Source organism: Emys orbicularis, chromosome 2 (assembly GCF_028017835.1).
Source record: "Emys orbicularis isolate rEmyOrb1 chromosome 2, rEmyOrb1.hap1, whole genome shotgun sequence".
Classification (NCBI taxonomy): domain Eukaryota; kingdom Metazoa; phylum Chordata; order Testudines; family Emydidae; genus Emys; species Emys orbicularis.
This window is the reverse complement of record NC_088684.1, coordinates 135,634,371-135,656,303: the sequence shown is the minus strand read 5'-3', so window position 1 is coordinate 135,656,303 and position 21,933 is coordinate 135,634,371. Positions and strand designations below refer to the sequence as shown.

General features: G+C 43.3%; 1 protein-coding gene across 1 annotated transcript in view; it reads right to left on the bottom strand.

Annotated features, from left to right (window-relative positions):
• Positions 1–19,725, bottom strand: part of PPP3CC (protein phosphatase 3 catalytic subunit gamma) — a 48,759-nt gene extending 29,034 nt beyond the window's left edge. The window contains exons 1-3 of the mRNA XM_065397986.1: positions 19,680–19,725; positions 1,004–1,201; positions 580–704 (exon numbers count right to left, since the gene is read on the bottom strand). Coding sequence (XP_065254058.1) covers positions 580–704; positions 1,004–1,031 — 153 coding nt within the window. The 5' untranslated portion in view covers positions 1,032–1,201; positions 19,680–19,725. The remainder of the gene's footprint in view (positions 1–579; positions 705–1,003; positions 1,202–19,679) is intronic.
• Positions 19,726–21,933: the final 2,208 nt, after the last annotated feature.

Genomic DNA, 21,933 nt, shown 5'->3' with positions numbered 1-21,933 from the left:
CCAACAGCCACATGTGAAATTAAAACTACAGACTCAGAATCAAGAGTTTAGATCAGGGATTGGCAACCTTTGGAAAGTACCCTGGCGGGCCAATCGCGGCTCCCACTGGCTGCGGTTCACCGCTCCAGGCCAATGGTGGGGGCGGAAAGCGGCACGGGCCGAGGGATGTGCTGGCCGCCGCTTCCCGCCGCCCCCATTGGCCTGGAGCAGCGAACCGCGGCTCGGCCAAACCTGCGGACGCGGCAGGTAAACAAACCGGCCCAGCCCACCAGGGTGCTTACTCAGGCGAGCCACATGCCAAAAGTTGCCAATCCCTGGTTTAGACATTAGCCCTGCCACAGTTGTTTTCCTGTCTCTACATATTGAGGGCACAACTTTCAACTTGCCTCAAAAATAATGTCCCATTGGTTAATAAAACTTTTCTAACAAATCACACTGCAAGTAGATGACCTATAAGCAACGTGCCTTCCTCATATGCAGAAGCATACTAGAACTTAAAAATGGTGCAAGAGAAATATTTGTTAGGCTTAGTTCAGTCTTTAACATGGTAATCCACAAAGACACAGGTTTATTTGTCACCTCTATACTGAAGTAGCCTCTGTCCACATAGTCTCCCAGGAAGAGGTAGCGGGTGTTATTGGGTGATCCTCCAACTTCAAACAACTTCATCAGGTCAAAGAACTGCCCATGAATGTCACCACACACTAAGGGAGGAAGGACAGCAAAAAAAGGGAATTACATGCTAAGAAGAGAAAGGTCATGGCAGCAACAGGGAGCATGGCTTCACTTTGACCTAAGCTACTGTGGCATTATATACAGCTTCTGTGAAAACTTTATCTATGCTACCAAAATGCTCCGTCTTCTGGGAGTAAAGGCAATTTTAAAACCCCACTGCCTGAACAATGATGGAAAGAACACGCAGCAGCAGATCTGCTATTTCTGGCAGCTTGTGATTCTAGATAGCCCTTATATGTGACGTCAGCTTCAGAAAGCTCTCTCTGACCTGTGATTGGAGCCTCTACTTCAATCATTGTCTTCTCATGCCTCAGAATGGCAGCCCCATCATTGATTATCTTCAACGCTGCATCCTCTTCTAGCCGCCCTTCCTTCACCAAGTGGCTTTTCAAGACATCAAGCCTGGGCTTTCCATCCTCAAACACTTCCTTCAGTGTGAGCCGCTGCGTGGGAGGAAATGGGACAGCTAGAAAACAGAAGCAAAGACATTAGCAATGTGTCTCTTTAAAGGGACTCATACTCACATTTCAGCATTAGACTTCTGTCCAGCACTCAGACATGAACAGTCACAAGCATCTGTTTCAATACACATTTGTCTTCTCAAATGCAACAATATCAAAGTTATGCTTCCAACCCAGCTAACAGGCAGCCTCACATTAAAAATCACCATATACAGCCATGCAAAATGTTATCTGTGTACCTGGGGTGGGTGACAGGGGTGCAAAACTACAGTTGATGTGGGAACTAAAGCGCTTCCTGACTTCAGTGAGGGAAACCACTACCATAACACTGTTTTAGAAGGGATAGGTTATGGGTGCAAATATTGTATACCAGCAGAATAACTAACCAAACATACTTTTTTGTAGAGAACAGCAATCAAGTGTTGGTTATCTGGAGCTTAGGGGATGAGCATTAGTGCTTGCAGCTCAACCTGCATAGTTTATCAGGAAGTTGCTTTCACCTTTACAATAATCTTGCACTTTATTCAGCACATGCACTATTTTAAGTGTGACTCATACAGGCTCAGCTCTGGGTAGCACTTGGCTAGTCATGTTGATACCCTGTATTCATTTATTGCACATATTCTAAGGCACCCATCACTTCAGTATCTAAGCATACCTTTGAGATACACTGCTTAACTTTCACCATGTTAAAGAAGGTGACACGTCAAAAGCCACTATACTTTCATGAAAGTGAATTGTGTTATTTGTTAGAGGCTTCCAGCAGAAGGGAAGTATTTGAAATTTGGAAGAAAAATCTCTAATGATTTGTTAGAGGTGATCAAATTAAGATTCCCCCTGCCATCTCTCAGGTCAGGAGACATTAAAAATAAAAAAAACAAGTGACCCTAGCACAGTATTTCAAGGATACAGTGTTTCTATTTCTGAAAAATGACCTTCAGAAAGACTGAATGCTGTGGGTGCTTTCGAAACAGCAAGAAAGGGAGACTAAAAGTAAAATCCCGTCAAGCAGATGTAAAAGCATGTCCCCCAACTAAAGGTGGTGCCAACATACGTGACTTGCATGTAGCTATTTGCCTCTCTTTTCACAAAGATGTGGTGTAGAGATGATCTTGGGTCCTAAATCCATTTCCTTTTAGAAACATCTTAAATAACCATGTATCTTTTCAACCATCTACCTTTGGCTTTTCTCCTACAGCCCCCACCTAAATGCTCAAGATAAAGCATTACTAGGAAACACTCCACAGGGAACAATTCGGCATTGGGAAGAAGAGGCTAGGGTACAAATATATTAGGAGGAATTCTACTTTTAGGGACACCCCTGGGACACTGCACACTACTGTGAGTGTAAATTGACAGGAAAAAACCCTCAACTGGTCAGGGAAAATTCCTGTGGTGCAGGTACTGTTTATGCAGATCCCTCATCAGCTGTGACATAGGGGATAGGGCCATAGTGCACATCTCTGTGGAGATTGTGGTAGCACTGCTGTCCACAAGCAGTTGGGGACTGCCCCTGGAATCCTGATGGCACAAAAGTGGCTTAAAGACACCTTAGTCACTCCCGCCCCTGGGTGTGCCTACATGGCTTGCATCTCCAAGTGTCACAGCACACAATCCCAATTTTGACTAGATAAGGTATCAGGTCTTTCCCATCTCCAACTTCAATGTTATGACCATGTACCGGGAAAATGAATTTGCTCTTAACTCTAAACCAGATGCAACACAAAAATATTACTGAAATGCAAATGAAGTTGATGTCCCTAGCAATCACCAATGAAAGACATTCAATATGCCAAACTGTTGAATTTATAGGCATGGTAAGGTTGCTTATCAAACAATACAGTGACTAACAGGAATGTAACTGATCTCTCTTAAGTGCAAATACAGTAGCTCCTTAGGGCTGTCTCCACTTACGATGAAAGTGGAGACAAGCCTTAAGGAGTGAAGACCCACTAAACTGACCACAAATCGCTCTCCCATTAACTCCGGTACTCCACCGGAACGGGAAGAGTAAGGGGAGTCAACGGGATAGCATCTCCTCTTGACATAGCATAGTGGGGACCCTGCGAACTTGAGTTACGCTACTAACATCACTCAAATTGTGTAGCTTAGATTGACTTCCCCCCATAGTGTAGACCTGCCCTTAGTTTGGAAACCCAGGGGCGGAGAGGAAGACAGCAAGTTTGTACCAGAGGGTATGTCTACACTGCAATTAAAATCCTGTGGCTGGCCTCTGCCAGCTGACTCCAGCTAAGGGGCTGTCTAATTGCAGTGTAGATGTTCAGGCTGGGGCCAGAGCCTGAGCCTTGGGACCCTTAGCCTGAGCCCTGCAAGCCCGAGACAACTAGCATGGCCAGCCAAGGGTGTATAATTGCAGTGTAAGCATATCCAGAGTGTCTTAGAAGCTGAACATTATTTTCCAAATAATGTGGAATGTAGGACAGAAGGAGAACAAGACTGGATGTAATGAAAGGAGACCCAGTCTGTGACTGGAATAATGTGACATAACTTTACTCACTGTCAGAAAGAAACTGCAGGATTTGGCAGCTGGGTAGGCTTGGATGCAGGGGAAGGAAGGAAGGAAGGAGAGGGACACCAATGAGTGGAGTACAAATCTTTGTACAGCACCCAGCACACTAGGGCCCCATCCTGATTGGGGCTTTCAGACACTACTGTAACTAATCAATCATATTAAAAGTTAATTCTTGTATGGAACTCAGCATTTGTCCTATCACCTGCTAGCTCCACCTTATGGCAGGCTCATAGAATTTGAGAGTCAAATGACTCATAAGGGGGAGAAGAAAATTCAAGATAAATCAGGAATTATTTTATGTAGCCAATATACCACGTCATTGCTTTCTCAAGTCTTCAAGATGGCCAGTAACTCTAACATCACCCTAAGCATTTAAAGCTCTTAAGAAAAAGTCAGATCACAGAATTTAGGATAGCATGTTTAATGAAAAAGGTATGTGACCAAAGAAGAGGCAGTGCCCATCCACAATTCAGAAACAATCCAGGAAAAACTTCTGGCAAATTCTGCCTTGCCATTTCCCAGTAGTCTTAGTAAGTAGAGTCTTATGCAAGATAAAATGAGGATTATTTGTGCCAATACATTGATGTGAGCAGCCAAGAACTTTTATGTACTTTTCACTGCTATCTTTATGTGACTGTTAACTCCCAGATGAAATCGAATATACGTGATCAACTTCTTTTCTGCTCTGCCAATTTGTCCACCACTCTGCAGTGACCCTAGAGGAATGGGTGCTGCATACATACACCAAGGAGGAGAATTTGCGCCAATTACTACTGCATCTCCTACTGTGTATGGGAATATACTCCTCACTTCACTTCCTACAGACCAAGCCAAAAACAGTGTTCTCTGTTCTGTAAGCCAGTACTATAGTAAGGTGCTGGAACAGTAGTTAAGCATGTTGTGATATCTGGAGAGGACCAAATATGCCAGAGTCCACAAGGAGGACAGATGAAAAATCCTCCCAACTAGACAGAGGGGTCAAAATTGGAGGCTCTAACAAAAACAAAACCCACCCAATATTATTAAGCAATGATTATGTCTCCTCCACACAGTAAGTGATAAGGATGAGCACTTAAGTAATCAGTGTTGCCAAAGCAAATAATCCTGTTAGCCAGCATAACTTGTATAAAGGGTTTAATCAACTCAGTGCAAGTAATTATCCCATGTACTAATTTTCACCTTTATAGATTATGCCCTCATTTGCACTCAACCCCATTGAAATGGTTAATACTGTAAAAAGGTGCTGTGGAGGAAGTTTCTTTTCAATACTACCTTTAGTTTGCAAAGGGTACCGACTGCTTCATCTAGTGGTTAGATCGAGAGATTGGGAGCTACGAGAGCTGGGCCCAAGTCCTGGCTCTGCCATCATCTCACACCATGGAGCTATACATTTTTCTCTAGGCCTCATCCTCCCTCATCTGTAAAAGGTGTAAATACTTACCTACCTCGGAGGGGAATGAGAAGGATCGTTACAGACTGTCAAAGTACTCTGAAGATGAAGAGTACTAAATTGATCTGACACGAGGCTCCCAAGACACCGCCCATAAATACTAAGTTTAAGAAAGTTCAAAGAGGGTGAAAGGTGCACATAACATTGAACTTCCCATGATCATTCACTAAGATCCTCATGCCCACTCCTTTTGTTTACCGTCATGCCCTGTGTCAAATCTAATTTAGACTACAAAATCCTTGCGGCAGGGGCATACGATTTTGCAAAGCACCATACACACCCAGTATAATGAGTAATATATTAGAATTCCTGGTTAGCAAAACAGCACACATTTTATACCACGTGCCATGCAATGACAAAGGGACACAAGCGCACGTGAACTTTGAGATGTAAACATCCATGATCTACAATGGATTAAGGGGTTAGTTGTGTTTCAAGGAGTTCAGTAAAAGAAAGAGGATGGCAATATCCTTGCCAAACTGCAGTGCAAGAATGGATGTTTGGTGAAATTAACATGCTCTATATTTACAAGTCCAGGTGTACACACCAACTGTAGGTATTCTTAGCCTGCAAACTAAGAGGCTGAATATGGCAAAAGGCTATTTACAGAATGACAACCTGACAAAAAGCCACTTCGCTGAAACACTGCAAAACCAGATATCAGGCAGCACAAGTGTGGAACCAACTCACCTACAAAAAAGTCACTCTGCCACTGCCAAATCTCCATGCTCCTTTACGTAGAAGGCCTGCTCTTTTTCTACATTACAGCTTAAAATGTTCATAATACTGTTACAGCTGCACTAATGCTACGCATCTATTAAACATGGTAATAGTCTTCTCGAGCATAGACTGGGTTAGGCAATGCAATCTGTAGCATAGTGTTATAACACTGTGGTTAATGTGTTCATAAAAAAATGCTTATCATCACTGGTCAAAGAAATCATGCTAGTAACAAACGTTAAACAAGATCAGAGTTAAGTAATCCACACCTTCAAAAAGAACAGATCCATGCTATGAAAATGGAAACACAAAAGCTCTCATATTACCATTACTCGGACAATTGTACAAAATAACCAATACTCATTACTGAAAAAGGAATAAGAAGTATTTGCCTAAAATAATGATTGGTACAGACTAATTTGTTCCCAAGCCCTCCTTTAATAGTTCTGATGGACAGAACCAGACAGAGAAGACAGATTTTACATTTCAAACCATCCAAGTCTTCCAGCCAAAAACAGCAGCTCAGGATTAAAATGACAGTATTGCTCAGCAGTGAACATCAGAGAGATAATGCTCCAAGTCATGAACCCAATATGGAAGCATACCTGAAAAGTCATTCACAGCAATGGGCTCCTTCTCCTGTCTGCTTCTAGTCAGATGGGTGGAGGAATTACAGCTGGTTAGTTCAACAGATGGCTACAAGCCTCCTCTGGGGGGAAAAAGGCATTTCAAGCATTCTGAAAGAACAGCTAACACAGTTCTGACTAGAACCGTACCCTTTCAGATAGGGTTTCATCTTGGTACAAGTCACAGTGGATTTTGGCTAGACTGTCATTTCTAAACTCAGACAAAGGTTAGCTTGAAAGAGTCTCCTTTAGTACCTAAATCTATTTAGATTGTTCTAACAGCTTCCAAATATTTCACGCTTTCCACCACTTTGCAACTAGTCATCTAAAAAGTTTGACAATCAGCTAACAGTCTGACAATTCATAACAACAGATGTCCACCTGTCACAGCAGAGGTCTAATTATTGCCAAGCTCAGACCCAGATGCCCAAGGTAGGAACATTTACAATAAAAATACTGCACTGGATTCAGTTCTGTAAAACCTTTTAAAGGGTTACAAGAAACTCTCTCCTGTGTTAAATTATGAATAGCATGAATGTCAGGTCTCTGGCATTTTCTATTACAAAATACTGCAATGCTATATTTCCTGAGATCTCTTTTTGTCCACTTGTAACCTAACATTCTTCTACTCAACAGAGCTGATTGCATATTTTTAGGGTTCAAACAGACTATTGCTTCACAGGTTTCAGAGTAGCAGCCGTGTTAGTCTGTATCCGCAAAAAGAACAGGAGTACTTGTGGCACCTTAGAGACTAACAAATTTATTAGAGCATAAGCTTTCGTGGGCTACAAAGTGGGCTGTAGCCCACGAAAGCTTATGCTCTAATAAATTTGTTAGTCTCTAAGGTGCCACAAGTACTCCTGTTCTTTTTATTGCTTCACAGTCAATTGGCTCAATCTGAACAAATCCACCTGGTTCAGTGATGAAAGGTAACAAGTGTGCCATTCTGTGTTCACAGAAGGCTAAAGTTTCAGCAATGCGCAAAGCTGTAACAGTAATTAACAGGGAACAAATACTTGGATCGCAAGCAATGGATGACATCTTTATACAGCCACAGCAATAGTCTAGTCAATCTGTTTCACTATTTCTCTTTATTCCATGGCACCATAACAAGATCTTCCTACAGCCTGTGTTACGCTGCAAACTTCCATCACCACACACATGCAGAACTTACTAATTTACCCTTCTATAGCGCCTTTCATCCCAAGACCTTAGACCATTTTAGAAACAGTTCAAACCAAGTACATAGCGGAGAGATAGGAAATGAACAGACATAGTGAATACTGCATCCAAGTTAAACTGCAAGGGGAATGATAGGTAGGCAGCATGTAATGCCTCCAGATGGAATTTGGGCAGAACTCTTGGGTTGACATCTCTAAGACACATGAAAAGAGGGCTATGGAATTTTTAACAAGCCATCAGTACCTCAGTTTTTATACCCCAGCTAACAGCAGCTCCAGCAGTTCCTAGGTGCTAGAATACAAATAAATAATATATTGTCCTTAGCAATATGCTGGGACACTGGGTCTATACTGACTCAGAAGGAGAATACCACATATTAAATCTTCAACACAAGCTTCCTGCAGCCAGGGCCGCCGAGAGTGGGTTCGGGCCCCGGTAAAAAAAAATTTTCGGGCCCCCCAGCAAGGGCAGACCGGCTAAACAGGGCTGACGAGAATGGGGGGGGGGAAGCCGGGCCCCGGGCCCCCTTCCGGACCGCCGGGCCCCGGTCATTTGTTTCGGCTCCCCCCCGCTTGTCGGCTCTGCCCGCAGCACCTAGGACCAATCCAACCCTGCTTCACCTGTGAGATCTGACAGAACCACTATGCATAGCTTAAAGATGGACATTTTTGGGGGGGGGGGGGCAGAAATCACATTTAAAACTAGAGGCTGTAAAGTGGAAGAGACCTAGCATGAAGTTTTCTTTACAACCAGAGCTGTAAACATTAATGGCAGGCAGAGGCTTGCCATAATATTAAAAAAAAACCTATTCCTGTAATATGGATAACTGCTATAGGTGTACAATCTAAACAGGAAACCAAGTTAGGTTTCTAAAGTTTTCCCCAGACTGATACCACAAATGGGTTGAACCCCGTCTGACCCTTAACATTTAAGTAAATTCATCAAATTCAAACCTGCTGTTAGTTCCCCAATATATTTATAGCTAGAGTTTTCTTCTTGAAATGATCATCTGCACAAATCTCTGGTCACACAACCCCAGGAGCTCTTCATTCCTAGAGCCCCATTTTGAGCTATGTGATGTTCCCTCGCACTAAGCTGAAGTTAAGCGTCTGCAGGAACAGATCTGTGTTTCATCCTAACTTTCTGAAGCATGGACCAGCCCAGACAAATAATCTTTGCCATTATTCAGTTTAAAGCAACTCTGGCACAAGTAGGGATATTGATGTGCCTCAGCAGAATTACCACTTCAGCTAAATAAGCACCATGGAAACTAAATAATCACAACATGAAGCAAAGAACAGCTCCTCTAACCTGTTACCCACCCCAGAATATAACTTGCTCCATTAATGTTTGATCCTATTAATCCAAACTCAATTCATGCCTTGCTTGGGCAGGCCACTTAATAAAATGAGAATCTACCTCGCAGGGTTGTCACATCACTATGTAAATGCTTATTATTACACCACTTTATTGCTCTTTGTTCCTCTCTAACCCCCTAAACTTTTGCAGATTCTCGTATCTCCCCTGTAGATTGTAATTTTCCTTTTCTGGTATGAATATGGTGCCTGAATTTCAGAACATCCACAAATCCAGCTGAAGTGGACAAGAGCTACAAGTTCTCAGCACCTTGAAAGTCAGGCCAATCGTCATCATGTGGGTATTTACTGTTGCAGACAGCCAAGGTGCCCATGACAGTCCCTGGATTCACTTTCAATGTCCCTATTAACGATGATATGCTGAATTTCAGACTCTGGATATCTTACCCTCCTTCCCTGTTTTTACAGCATACTCCATTTTTTTTTAAATGAATAGTGACTACCCCAAATAAATTAGGAGTGTTTAAGCACCTGATTTCCTAGGGGTGATTTTAGGGCTCACCAGAAATTTTGATCTAATATGAAACTGGTCTAAGTCAGCTATATCTTCTGAATGAAAATTAATCCTTTCTATAGAACAGATTCAGAAAGCTTACCCTACCCTTCATACTGAACCAGATCATTTATTCTGAAATTAGGATAATGCCTATAATAAATCCTAAACAATCTACACAATATTTAAAAAAATCATTCATACTAAAGTTGAACAATTTTTTCCACGGGGAAAGAGGGAAACACAGTAAGTTATCACAATACTAGATTCAAGTCACACAGATATACCATTGAACTGAAATGCTCCCTTTAGAAATCAGAACCTGAAGTCTCACCAATACATCGCTTATCAACTGCATTCCAGTAAGGGAGCAATGCTCAACCTCTGAGGCCAAGTTCGCCTTTCTGTTCCAACAGCGTAACAGAATTTGGCCCTCAATGTCTATTTATAAGCCACATGCATCTAATTCCAATAATCAAGTTACACTTTCATGTTTCAAAATGCAAACAAACATAATATATGTGCGCCAAGAGTGTAATCACTTTTAAAGCTCCTTTTGAAAGTGCACCTCACAGCCCTTCCCACCCTGTGGAGGGACCTACTGGTAAATACAAGGAGGTTAGAAAATAAAAGCCAACTAAATCTGAGTCCACAAGAACAGTTTGGAAGCAATATACAACACAGCCTAACCTTCCAGCTACTGCTCCGAGGCCAGGTCTACAACTAGAAACTTCTGCTGGCACGTGATTGTTGGTTGGGGTGAGATTCCTCCCCCCCCCACCTACATTTTTATTTTGGCAAATGCCCTCAAGCAGATGCAATTAAGTGCTTTAGCCAAGATAAACTGCATCTACACTGGGGGCGTTTGTTGTTATAGCTATGCTGGGAAAACTTTTACAATGCACACTAAGTCTAAGACAGTGCAGAACTCTCGGTTTAATGGAATTTGTTATAAGACTCTCCGCAAGCACAGGAGGGCATGCTACTCCCTTTTTCTATGGTTTCACAAGAGTGCCGTGAGATTTGAAATAGGAGTACTAATTAAAACAGAGGCAACTTAAGACTGCCGCTATGCATCAGCCACCCAACTCATAGCAAGAAGAGCAGTTACAAAACTTTCATTATGTAAATTAACTCTTCATGCATGGATTCATTTCCTGCCAATGGGATTTCCCAGCAAACCAAGCTGAACATCTCGGCTGCAGCTGAGACCCAAATTCATGACATGTGTCTTCTGGGAAGCCCAGTAGTGCTAGCCTTCTACTGCAGAAGCCCTATTTTACTTCAGTTTCTGCAAGACAGTTACGAAAATTTATCCACTGGTACACTAAATCTATTTGCCCACCTTTCCCATTGATGATTAAGACACCAATATTCTACTTGCCTGGGACAGCTGAATTTAGTTTTGAAGTATCTGCACTGCTATGCAATGGTTCCAGCTCCTAATGAGCCAAAGCTGAGTGACTGATCTGCTGTCTTTGGTTTGTCTTGGATTTTAAGCTTGTTGGGGCAGGGACCATGACTTACTCTGACTCAGTACTCTGATGGCTCAGTAACATAAGGAGCCTGAACTGCAATCTCATACTGCTAGCTGCCATAGAGAAAGGAGAGCAGATAAGCCCTGAAAAATCTTTGAGACACTGAAGCTCTACAGACTTTTCAGCAGTTAAAAATACACATATTACTATGAAACAATCACTCAACAGTATGCCACCCAGCATCAGATTTGTCATCTTCCTTTCATCAGCTCTATCAGATTGGATGATTTCCTCAGCTGACTTGAGAGGGTCATCACTAAGCTTGGGGAAAAAAAAAAAAAAGCATGAGGTCCACAGCAAACAGCTGCAGCTACTTAAAAAAGTGAGCTAACCACAGGAGACGAGAGGGGATTCCTAGATGTCAGCAGACAGGGAAATTCGCCACCTGTTTTCACAAGGTTAGCAAGCTGACAGCTAGTCCACTAATAGATCATTAATACAAAAACAGTAGGGTCTTTGTGTCAAAGACAAATTCCCCACCTGCTGGTAAATGTAAATCTGACGCTACCAGCAGCGTGCGGGGGGGAGGCTGAGAGGTTGGCTCTAGTTTTAAACCTACTTTAAGTGAACATGATTTTGCACATAGTGTACTTTTAAGATCAGACTCAAGCCAGCTTTGTAGGCATAAGCTGACCTGTTCCATATGGGAAACCTAAACAAAGTAACGTCCACAAACACTTTCATCGGATTCCACCGCTAACTGTGACACAGGCATGCAGAGCCCAGCCAGCAGACCTTTGACCAAAGTGTTGCATTATACTGAGCAAGAGACAATCACTACCAGTAGAAAAGATTTCAATTACTTGCATTATTGACTACAGAAAAGTTACCAAGTCACACGGTATAATCGTGGATGCCTCAATTTCTCTTCCTTCCAATACTCACCACATGGCTGAATGCTTCAATGTAAGCTCTGTTTACACTGGGATCAGTTCTGGTTACAAACAGAGTCTAAATCACTGTACAATGTCTTTACTCCACTGCTCCCGGTCATCTGCACCCAGGCAATGTCTTGTAAACACTGGATAGTTTGTAAGAAAGATGTTGCAATATACAGTATTATAAAACCTAACCCTCCAGTCCCAAAGAGCCTATATTAGAGCTCAATAGGAGCAGTTCACCTGCAAGCAGCGTACAAAGCTAAGGAGGAGCAAACCCCTTTATAAGATCACCTAAATTCAATCACCACTTTAAGAGGAGTTATGTTACAATGGGGTGGAATATCAAAAGATTCTTATATAAGTCTGTAAGAAAATCACAGGCTGTGATTTTGTTGCAGAAACAGAAACTTTTAACATATATCACATCTGCTTGTAGTTTCCACAAATTTGAGTAGCACCGCGATCACATGCACCAGGTCGCAATGCTGCTCACTCAAATTTGGTCTGGCCAGCTCTCCATCATGCCATCCACTCACAGGGGTGCAGCGCCACTTACTCAGAGTTGGCCCAGCTGCCCCTCCAGCAGGACCAGGCGGGGGGGGGGGGGGGGAAAGAAGAGATCAGGCCAACTGAATGAATGGCACTGCAACCTGGCACACTCACATTTGGCCCTGCACCAAAGCCACAGCTTTAACAAACCGTGGCAACAACTTTTGAACCAAAAAATCATGACTTTCTTACAGCCTTATTCATAAATAAATTATAAAACCTGGTAAGCGCCATAAAATTAATCCTACAGGTGTGAACATAGGTAAAAAGTTAAATCACATTACAGTAATCATACAAAGAAACCTACAACCATCACCAGAAAGAAAATTCTTCTGCATATCTTTATTATAGGCCATGCTCTAGGAAATCTTCAGGTTACAAATTTGAACACTGCAATTTTATAAGATGAATTATCTTACTACTCGTTTTAAAGCCATGTTATGCCTGATCACCATCCCTTGCCTGCTTATGAAATCGAAAGCCTTCTGTAGCTAGCTATGGGAGCGAACACTGCATATTCTATCTCACCTGGTCCTTCTCAGCTTGGGGTGGGGGCAGAGGAAGTGGTTCAAAATTTAAGTGTCAGAAACCATCACCATTGCTCTTGCAGAAGCCAGAAGGTATTTACCTCCACCCCCACCCCCCAAAAAATCAACAGTGAAGAGCTGGATTTAGATTTCTGGATCTCATATAAATAAAACTTAGGAGTCTCACGTAAGTAACATACCCAGGCTCCCAGCTGGAAGAGGTCATACTACTCAATACACTCACATCCACCTCTGCTACTAATGGGAACATAGCAAGAACCTATTATAGCTTCATAGCTGGAGATGCTGCTGCTAGAGAAGCCAGTGAGACTTCCTCTTCAGAGATTGGAGGTTTGAAGTCAGGAGTGCAGTCCAGATAGCACAACACTACCACTCTCTGCAAATTAAGTCTTTAAAAAGAGCAGAACAGGATTTCATTCTCCTATCCCTCCTGGGGTCTGCCACATCAATGTGGACTTTCTTCATGCATCCCATTTTTAACCCCCATCTTCCCAACTCTGTTTTTCATCCTGTCAGCCCATCTGCCTTCTAGACAGAGACTGACCTCCCTGTGGAGCCCACCAATACCATCAAACAGAAATCATTCTGTTCTCCATAAGCTTTCATTGTACTCCTGACCCAGGACTCCAAACCAACTCAGTACTGCAGGCCAAGAGACCAGTCTTGAAGAAGGGCTTTACAGCTGAGTTTTATATATTAACACTGCTGCTTTCACATAGCCCGCTCCCTTGCTTCAAACTGCTTAATAATGTCTAAACCCATTAACACACTGTACAGCTAGTAAACATACCCAGCATTGCAAGGCAATCTGTACAGAAGCGTAAGGGACTGAACAGGAGATGCCTGAAAACCAATAAAGAGTCGTCAGAGCTAAACTCAGACAATTACTGGTCTACAAGCTAATATCTTGAGATTAATGTGTGGCTCTACCTCCACTGGGACTCCAGGATTTACCTAAATAGCTCTGTTCATCACAAACAGGCCAGCCTTCATTACTATTTTAAGCCGGCACCCTGCCCTACTTCCTGCAGACTCCATTCCTAAGGAAGCAGCCGTCCTTCATTTTCTAACCATAAAACCAGCTAAACACTGAAAATGATATTACAGTTAGAAGTGGTAGATTCAAGTCATGTCTCTTTTTTTATTAAATGAAAAATGCTAAGCATTTTTATTTCATCAAGATACCTGGCTGATTTGAACTCATTTGTTCTGACTGCTAGAGAATTGGGCTTCTAAGCAGCAGGTACAGACCTTAATATGAAGAATGGAGTTAACTTTTCACAGAAGAATATCCAGATAGGAGGAATAGAAAAAAATCACATTATATACAGAGGATTCACAAATTAACAGCAACTCTTGTCATTTACACATGGGATTCTCCCGCTCCTTTCCATGTTGTTGCACCATTCCGACACTTCATATGTGGTTCTCCAAAGAAATACAAATGCACCCCAGTCTTTTATATTTTCACAAAGCCTCATCAATGATTTCTAATGATTTTATATCTTTGCTACCATATTTTAGTCTTTGGTAGCAGCATAGACACCTCTGTTAAAATGCAGATAAATCAGAGAACAGCATAATGACAAGAGAGAGCAGTCATATTTTTAGCTACCAAGACCTGGTTTAGGGCACTTGCTCCAGCCAGGTCCATATTATAAAGGTTGCTAGACACATGAACTGGCGGTGCCACTGCTAATATACAGGACTGGGCAGGAGACATTTAATACCAGATGCACATTATAGTTTAATCTTCCACTCTCCCATAAGGTATTAGTCAGAGTGCCATGGTCTGCAATGCATTTGATTTCTGTTGCATTTCTGGATGTATCATCACATGATCTGACAGCGTTAGCACGAATTCTGCAGCAGACAATCCAAGCCCAGGCTGCAAGCTGTCCCTTCTCAAACCACATCAAATTAAGACCACCTGAGCTAAGAAGTGTCTGTGGGGCATAAAAGATCAGTTAATAATTAAGGAATATTCAGTGAGATCTCCAGATTTCTATAGCCCTTAATGGTATAGCCATGTCTATGCTCAAGATCTTGAGCCTTGTCCAGATGAGTACTTGCGCTGTGACACCACCTGGCTTTTAGGGATCCCACTGAGGTGTCTTAAGTCAGCTGGCATTGGCACTTTTAGCGTGGTGCTCCCAAGGTTTGAGAAAGCTCCCCTTGTCCCCCAAACAAGTTTGCACCCTTTGCGCCTACTTTTAACCACTACCTATAGCTCTTTTCCCCCCCAAGTGTTTCATAAATTAATTCTCAGTCATAATATTACAACATTAGACAAGATAAACCAATTAAGTTTATATCTCACAAAAGAGAACATTAAATATTATGGCAGCTATTATGAAGAACCTCAAACATGTATTTCTTTCTTTTAATAAAGATTTCCCTCATATTAAGGTCCATCTCTATGCCTCCTTATAAGATTCCCATTCCCAGTGTATGCAGTTTTAGGCTAGTATTTGATATTTTTATCCATGTGTTGTGTTATGAAATAGCTGTACAGCATCTGTGAGTACCTCAGATGGGGGAGAAATATATTCAACTTCAAAATAAGAATACTGTATGTTAACAAGGTATATAATTTAAAACCACAACTTTTTATGAAGTGCAAGGTCTCAGAACAGTTTTGACTTAGCAAGGTAAAGCAGCAAATTTTCTAGCTCCATCTTGATTCGCCTTGTCACAATCTGAAGGAACCCCTTCAAAGCCACAGAAAAGCAGAATATACCAAATTAGCATCAACCCTACAGCTCTCACTCAGTGGTAAAGCTGTCACTGGGAGTTTTGCCTGAATATGGACTGCATAATCAGACCCCTATACTGCCCAATACTAAGAGTTGCCCATGCCACAAATGATATATAGAACATGGTGTGCACAAAGAGAGCGAGATGAGCCATCTTTTGTGCATTTATATTCCACTCAAAAACTATGCCTCATCTGAGCTGAACAAGCGTACTGTTAAGGCATCACCTTGACCAGCACACAGTGTCTTCCATTCCCATAAATACTGAAATCTCCAAGTTTTGGCTACCTCTTATTAGGAGTCCTTTTTTCCTAGACTTGCTATTTACTCTCTTGGCTAACTCCTCAATGGCATGCTGCGATAGGTCTTGAGATCTAACTCACATTTGAAAAATCCAAACCAAGTACTAGACTCCTGAAACAAGAAAGGAAACAGTTTTATCTTGAGAACTAAACGTTCTTATGATAAACTTGTTGGCTGAATTGTCAGAGCAGCAGGTCAAACACTAGCAAAGAAAAGCTGAGGGCTTTTAAACTCACCCCCTCTTATGCTGTTCCCTTAATACAAATAATCTGGATATGCAGCTATGAGACTGACAAAGTTTAAGTGTTTGTGAGAGAGAAGCACACAGGGAGTTCTGAAAGGTGATAAACTCAATCTTAACCCGAAAAAACAATTTTTGTTTGTGGGAGATGTCTATCAATGTGGTCTCAACCAAAGCAGGAACTGCTAAAATGCTAATCCCAGCATTAGCTATCATTCACTGCATGGCCTTAAGAAAGTCACTTTATTTCTCTGTGCTTCAGTTTCCCCAGCTGTAAAACAGTGAATATGCGTCCTTATTTCACAGAAGTGTTGCAAATTAGTGGCTACCCAGAAGCATTATATAAGTGTTAAGTATTACATTATAAAGCTATTACACTGATTACTGAGAAACATGAAACGGTAGTTGTAGCCAAAAGAGAAAATGCTAGATTTTAGCAATTCAGTTCCTCATAGTGATCCCAACACACTGACATTACTTCTTCCTGAAAAAAAGTCACCAAGTTAAGATGAGGCTCTTGTTTCTTTGCCTTGATCTGGCCAAGTGTTTAAATAACAATATCAGGGTTTTTTTTAAAGAATTCTTCATAAAGACAAACATAAATATAGCTCAGTAGTCGGGTTGCTCTCTCCAGTCCACTTGAGTCATCAGGACATAACTTTTGGTTAAGAAAAAAAATCAGGATCCCCACTGCAGACAGCTACTCTCACTGTCACCACTACTTTCCAGAGGATTTATTTTACAGCCAAGGGTGATAGTTTATACTTCATGTAGAATAAAATAGAACCTTTACTGTACAACGGACATGTCTGAAGGCCTATTTTTACAAGTTACTTCTTTGTAGATCAATGCCCTATTTACCCAGAGGAGAGGTATACAGCATTATTCCCTGACAACATGCTTCACCTCTGCCCTGGATGATCCACCAATAGGTGTGAGAAGGGAAGTCAGTCCCCATGATCCACCCAATTCTTAACCTCACTGCTGAGACTGCTAATAAGGAGACTGTAGAGAAATTTTATTTGCAGTCCCATTTCAGAGGGCTTACAGCTGACTAAAGTATCACATTCCACCATTCTGAAGTTTTATTGTGTTTCATAGGCTTTTGATCTATGCCAAGCCTTTTTAGTTAAAAAAAAAAAAGAAGCAAAACTACACCTATCTTAATAGCTGAGTGATTTTGCTTCAAGTAACATCCTGACAGCTTCCACTGAGACCTACTTCTGGCCATGTCTAAACCATTAACTATGTTTGAAAATTAAGATGTTTCGTTAAAACAGACTTCACTTGGTTATATGCCGAGCTGCTTAATAGTGATATCTGATGAACCAGAAATACAAGGGGGCCTAGCACAGGATTGAAAAACTGAGCTGCTTTAAAATAACAGCTGTAAGTAGACAAACTTGAGGAACTACAATGTTTCCACTTGCTTATGACTGAACATAATTAAGGCTAATGTTTTCACAGCCCTTAGGAAATGTAAGTTCGTAAGATAAGCATTATTAAAATATGTAACGGAACAGGAGAGACTTTTTCAATGCAGGAACTGAACAAAATTAGCTCTTATTTCTCTTTAGGTTTAAAATGTAAATACTGCAAACAATGCACCACCTTTTAATAAAAATTCTCTCTCTTTTTTTTTTTTTTTGAAGATGGATGAAATTCCTCCCCAGGCATCCAAAGCCAGTCCAAATAAGGTTCATAGTCTACCTCGGGAATGACATCCATAATCATAGCACTCTATCTTTAGGGCAGCCTCCTTATGAGACTATCCCCCAGGCTTCACTACATACTGTCAGCATGCATTTGTGTAGTGAATGATCATACTGTCTCCCTTTAAGCTCCAGTGAATAACTCACTACATGTGTGTGAGCTCCACCTGGCTGAGGACTAATTATCAAAGGCCATTCCCAAACTCTGGCTTTCTAGATATTGCACTGCTGGCTAACCCCCAAAGCTACTCTCTCTATTGAATGTATTCAATCCAGTGCATCCACAATGTACACATAATTGCTAATAGGATTTCACAGAAAGGAGTCCAAAGGCTCAGCTACAATGTAAGCTAAGATAGTGTTGATATAGAAGACAGCTGAATTGACATTACCCTCTCATTTCTAGCAGCAATATTAAACTAAAATCACAAAAAAAGACCGAATGTTAAACATCTAAGCAACTCACAGGAACCTCAGGGTCCAGGCTGCCACCCTGTTCCACTTTGTCTATGTATCAAGCAGCAGCTATTAACACCTGAACACAACAGGTAAAAATTCATTTGGGCCCAGGTTAGAATAGCAGGTAGAGGTGACAGTGAAAGCATCTAAATGGTCAGCAGAGGCTCCATACATGTGAAATTTGACATATTCCTGTCCATATCTCAGTCCTGTAACAGGATGGGTTAAGGGTAGTGTGACTGAATATAACAATTTAAGATGCCCAAGTGAGCAGCCTTTGTAACTGTGCAATTGTATAGTAGTGATGGCTGCTGAGCAAAAATTTAAACAAATAAGACGTATAAAATAGATGTTCTCCAATACGTGGGTATGAGAGATGGCATTAGATTAATTAGGGCAGCTAAATCTACATTGTACAAGCTTCCAACTAATCCAGGAACTTCTCGATTAACATTTTGCCCTCCTCTCTATTAACCGCTTCCAACATCATCAGCTCTTTTAGAATAGCATCTACTATGGGAGGTGCCCAGCACAGGGCAGTGTGCACCAAGCACAGCATGTCAAAACAGGAGGACTTCAGGAAGACACTCAGGTGCAGGCAAAAAACGAGGTGCATTGCACATCAGGGGCTCGGGAGAGCAAGGGGAAATCTCCACCCTTCTTGGAGCAGAAAAAATATCAGCACTGGCCACTGCTCGGCTCCGTAAGTCTGAATGTCCAGACTGGAAACGGGCAAGTGGGGTCGCCCATGTGCCCACCCTAAGGGGAAGGGGGCACAAACCCCAACTTCCTGATCTCTTCCCCCTCCTTTACCTGTGGAGGAAAGACAGCTCCCCAGCCTGCACCACTCACCCGCCTGCTCCCTCCAGACAGCGCACCCGCAGGGCCCCCCAGCCCCCGCATGCACACTCGGGGGCCCCCCTCCCAAGCGCAGTAACCCCCCCCTTAACGGTGCCCAGCCCAACGGCCCCAACGTCCCCCCCCCCCCCACGGGCCCATACAGCGGGAACCCCCAGGCCCCTCCCCTCTGTACTCCCAGCGCGGCAGCCCCCCCGCAACCCGGTCCCCCGCCACCACAGAACGGGAGGGGCCCCCAGCCCCGCCCCGGCCCCTCACCCTTCACGATGCGCTCGGTCGTGGGCAGCTTGTTGTGGCCGCGCCCGGTCATGGTGCCGCCTCCCCGCGTCGGCTCCCGGACCGCCCCTCCCCCCGCGGCCTCCCCCGGGGAGCCGGGACTCCGACCGCGGCTGAGCAGGCCCCGCTGACAACGGCGACGGCGGCGCAGGGATCCGGATCCGCTCGGTGTCCGGGCGGCAGCGGCTCCTCCCGAGCTCTTCTTCTCCCCACCCCCTCCCCGAGCCTACGCCGTTAGCGCGCAGGCGCCAACCTGCCTCCGCCTCCTGAGGAGAGCGCGCGCAGGCGCCAACCCCCTCGTTTCCTCTCGTGCGCAGGCGCCACCTACCCTCTCTGTTCTTCTCTGCGCGCATGCACCAACTGGTGTTTCTCGCCCCCACCCCCGCCCGGCCCTTTCCTGGCGCACGCGCACTGCCCCCACCCGCGCTGATGATCTCCCGCAGGCGCCTGTAGGAACGGTCCTCCTCCGAGGTCACGTGACCAAGCTGCGGGGAACCCTTTCCTTCCCCCCCACCATCTTGAATGAGCAGGGTTGCTAAGAGCTGACGGTCCGGCCTTGCTTAGGGCCTGCGGCCTAGGGTGGGAGGGAGCCTGAGCCCAGGCACTAGGGGGGAAGCTCAGAGCCTGATTCACGCCCCATAGAGCAGAGCTCGTGCCCCCTCCTGGAGGCCCAGGGTTTCACTCCCTGCCCCCCTGGGAACAGGGGGCTGGGGCTGCCCCCTTTGAGGACAGAGCTGCAGGGGACCCCTTAACCCAGCCTTACCTTTTCAAATAAGGCACATCCTAAAAGGAAAGGCCTCATACCCAACGGGGCAGAGGCTTAAAGCATGGCACAGACCACAGGATTTTACATCCTACAGTGAAACATGGCAGGGAGAGGACACCCCTATGCGCCCCCCCCCAGCTTTGTGCAGTAGTTTTCCTTTAACAACATGTATAGGGATTGCAATGTACACAGGACACTGCCTCTACTGCCACCCCTCTGCCCAACCACCACCGTTACATGCTAATACACATTGCCTCCTCTCCACACTAGAAATAACAGGCTGCAGTGTACTTAGAGCCATCATCCCTATCCACAGGGCTCTAGCTAGCCCGTCAAAAGGCAAAAAGAGACATCACGCACTCAGAACACAGGGCTCCATTAACCTGACACACTATTTGAATGGTGTTCATTTAACAAAACAAGAATATTAAGCTTACCTTTAAACAGGAAAAGGGGAATTGCAAGTACTTGTGTACAAGCAGAGTAATTGAGCGAGACTGACAAATTTAGAGATAAAGGATAGGTAGCAGTGACTGAAACCAGAAGCTTGAGAATTATTGGTAAACAGGCAGGCATCTATCTTTAGAGAAAACTTTAAAAATGGCTCATTGAAACAGTTGGAAAAAAGTCATTTTAAATTAGCAAAGAAGAGGGGTTAACTGTAGCAAAAATTGCAAAAGTTTCTGGGATTTAAACTGAGCCAATAGTCAGAGGTACAGAGTTGCTGACAGAAAAAATGGGCACATGGATAGCCATGATTTGAAAACAGTCAAGAAGCTCTGGTCTATGCCCAACAGAGCCAAGTTAATACTGAAGAAACCTTACTGATCAACGGTCCGGATGAGCATACTTGATTCCTCAACTCAAACACTGCATTAGGAGTACAGCAGTAAGTCACATTTGTCCCAAAATTATTGTTCAGGGTTATTTATTGTAAGGGCAGCCAGGATAGTTCAAGGTTTGTTTGTTTAAACCTAGTGGGAAACAGTTGTTTTTAAATAAATATTTTATTGCTTTCAAACAAAGTGGTTACAACCAGGCTACTGCAGTTTTGGGCTATGGTACAAGAGCCTGGAATGTGACATTGAGTCGAAACTGACTATGCTCATTTAAAAAAATAAATAAAAGCAGCAAGAATGACACAGGCACCACTGGCCCAGAGTCGCTTCATGTGAACTAGAGTGAAATCCACCAGGCATCCCGAAGCCCCCTAGGGGACTCTAAAGTCCTAATAGGCAATTGGCTTGCTGCCCAAAGACAGTATTTTGAATGGACATATCATTTTAAGAAGGTGAACACTTAGAAAGTGAAAATGTGAGAAAGGGGCACCACAAACCAAAGAATCCAACAGATCAAATCATCTGTATGAGTGGGCATCAGTGCCATCTTCTGTTTAAAACGCAGCACTGCACTTAAAGCCAGCGTCTGCACAAGTAGGGTAATCAGAAGTTATAGATGGAAAAGTCATAT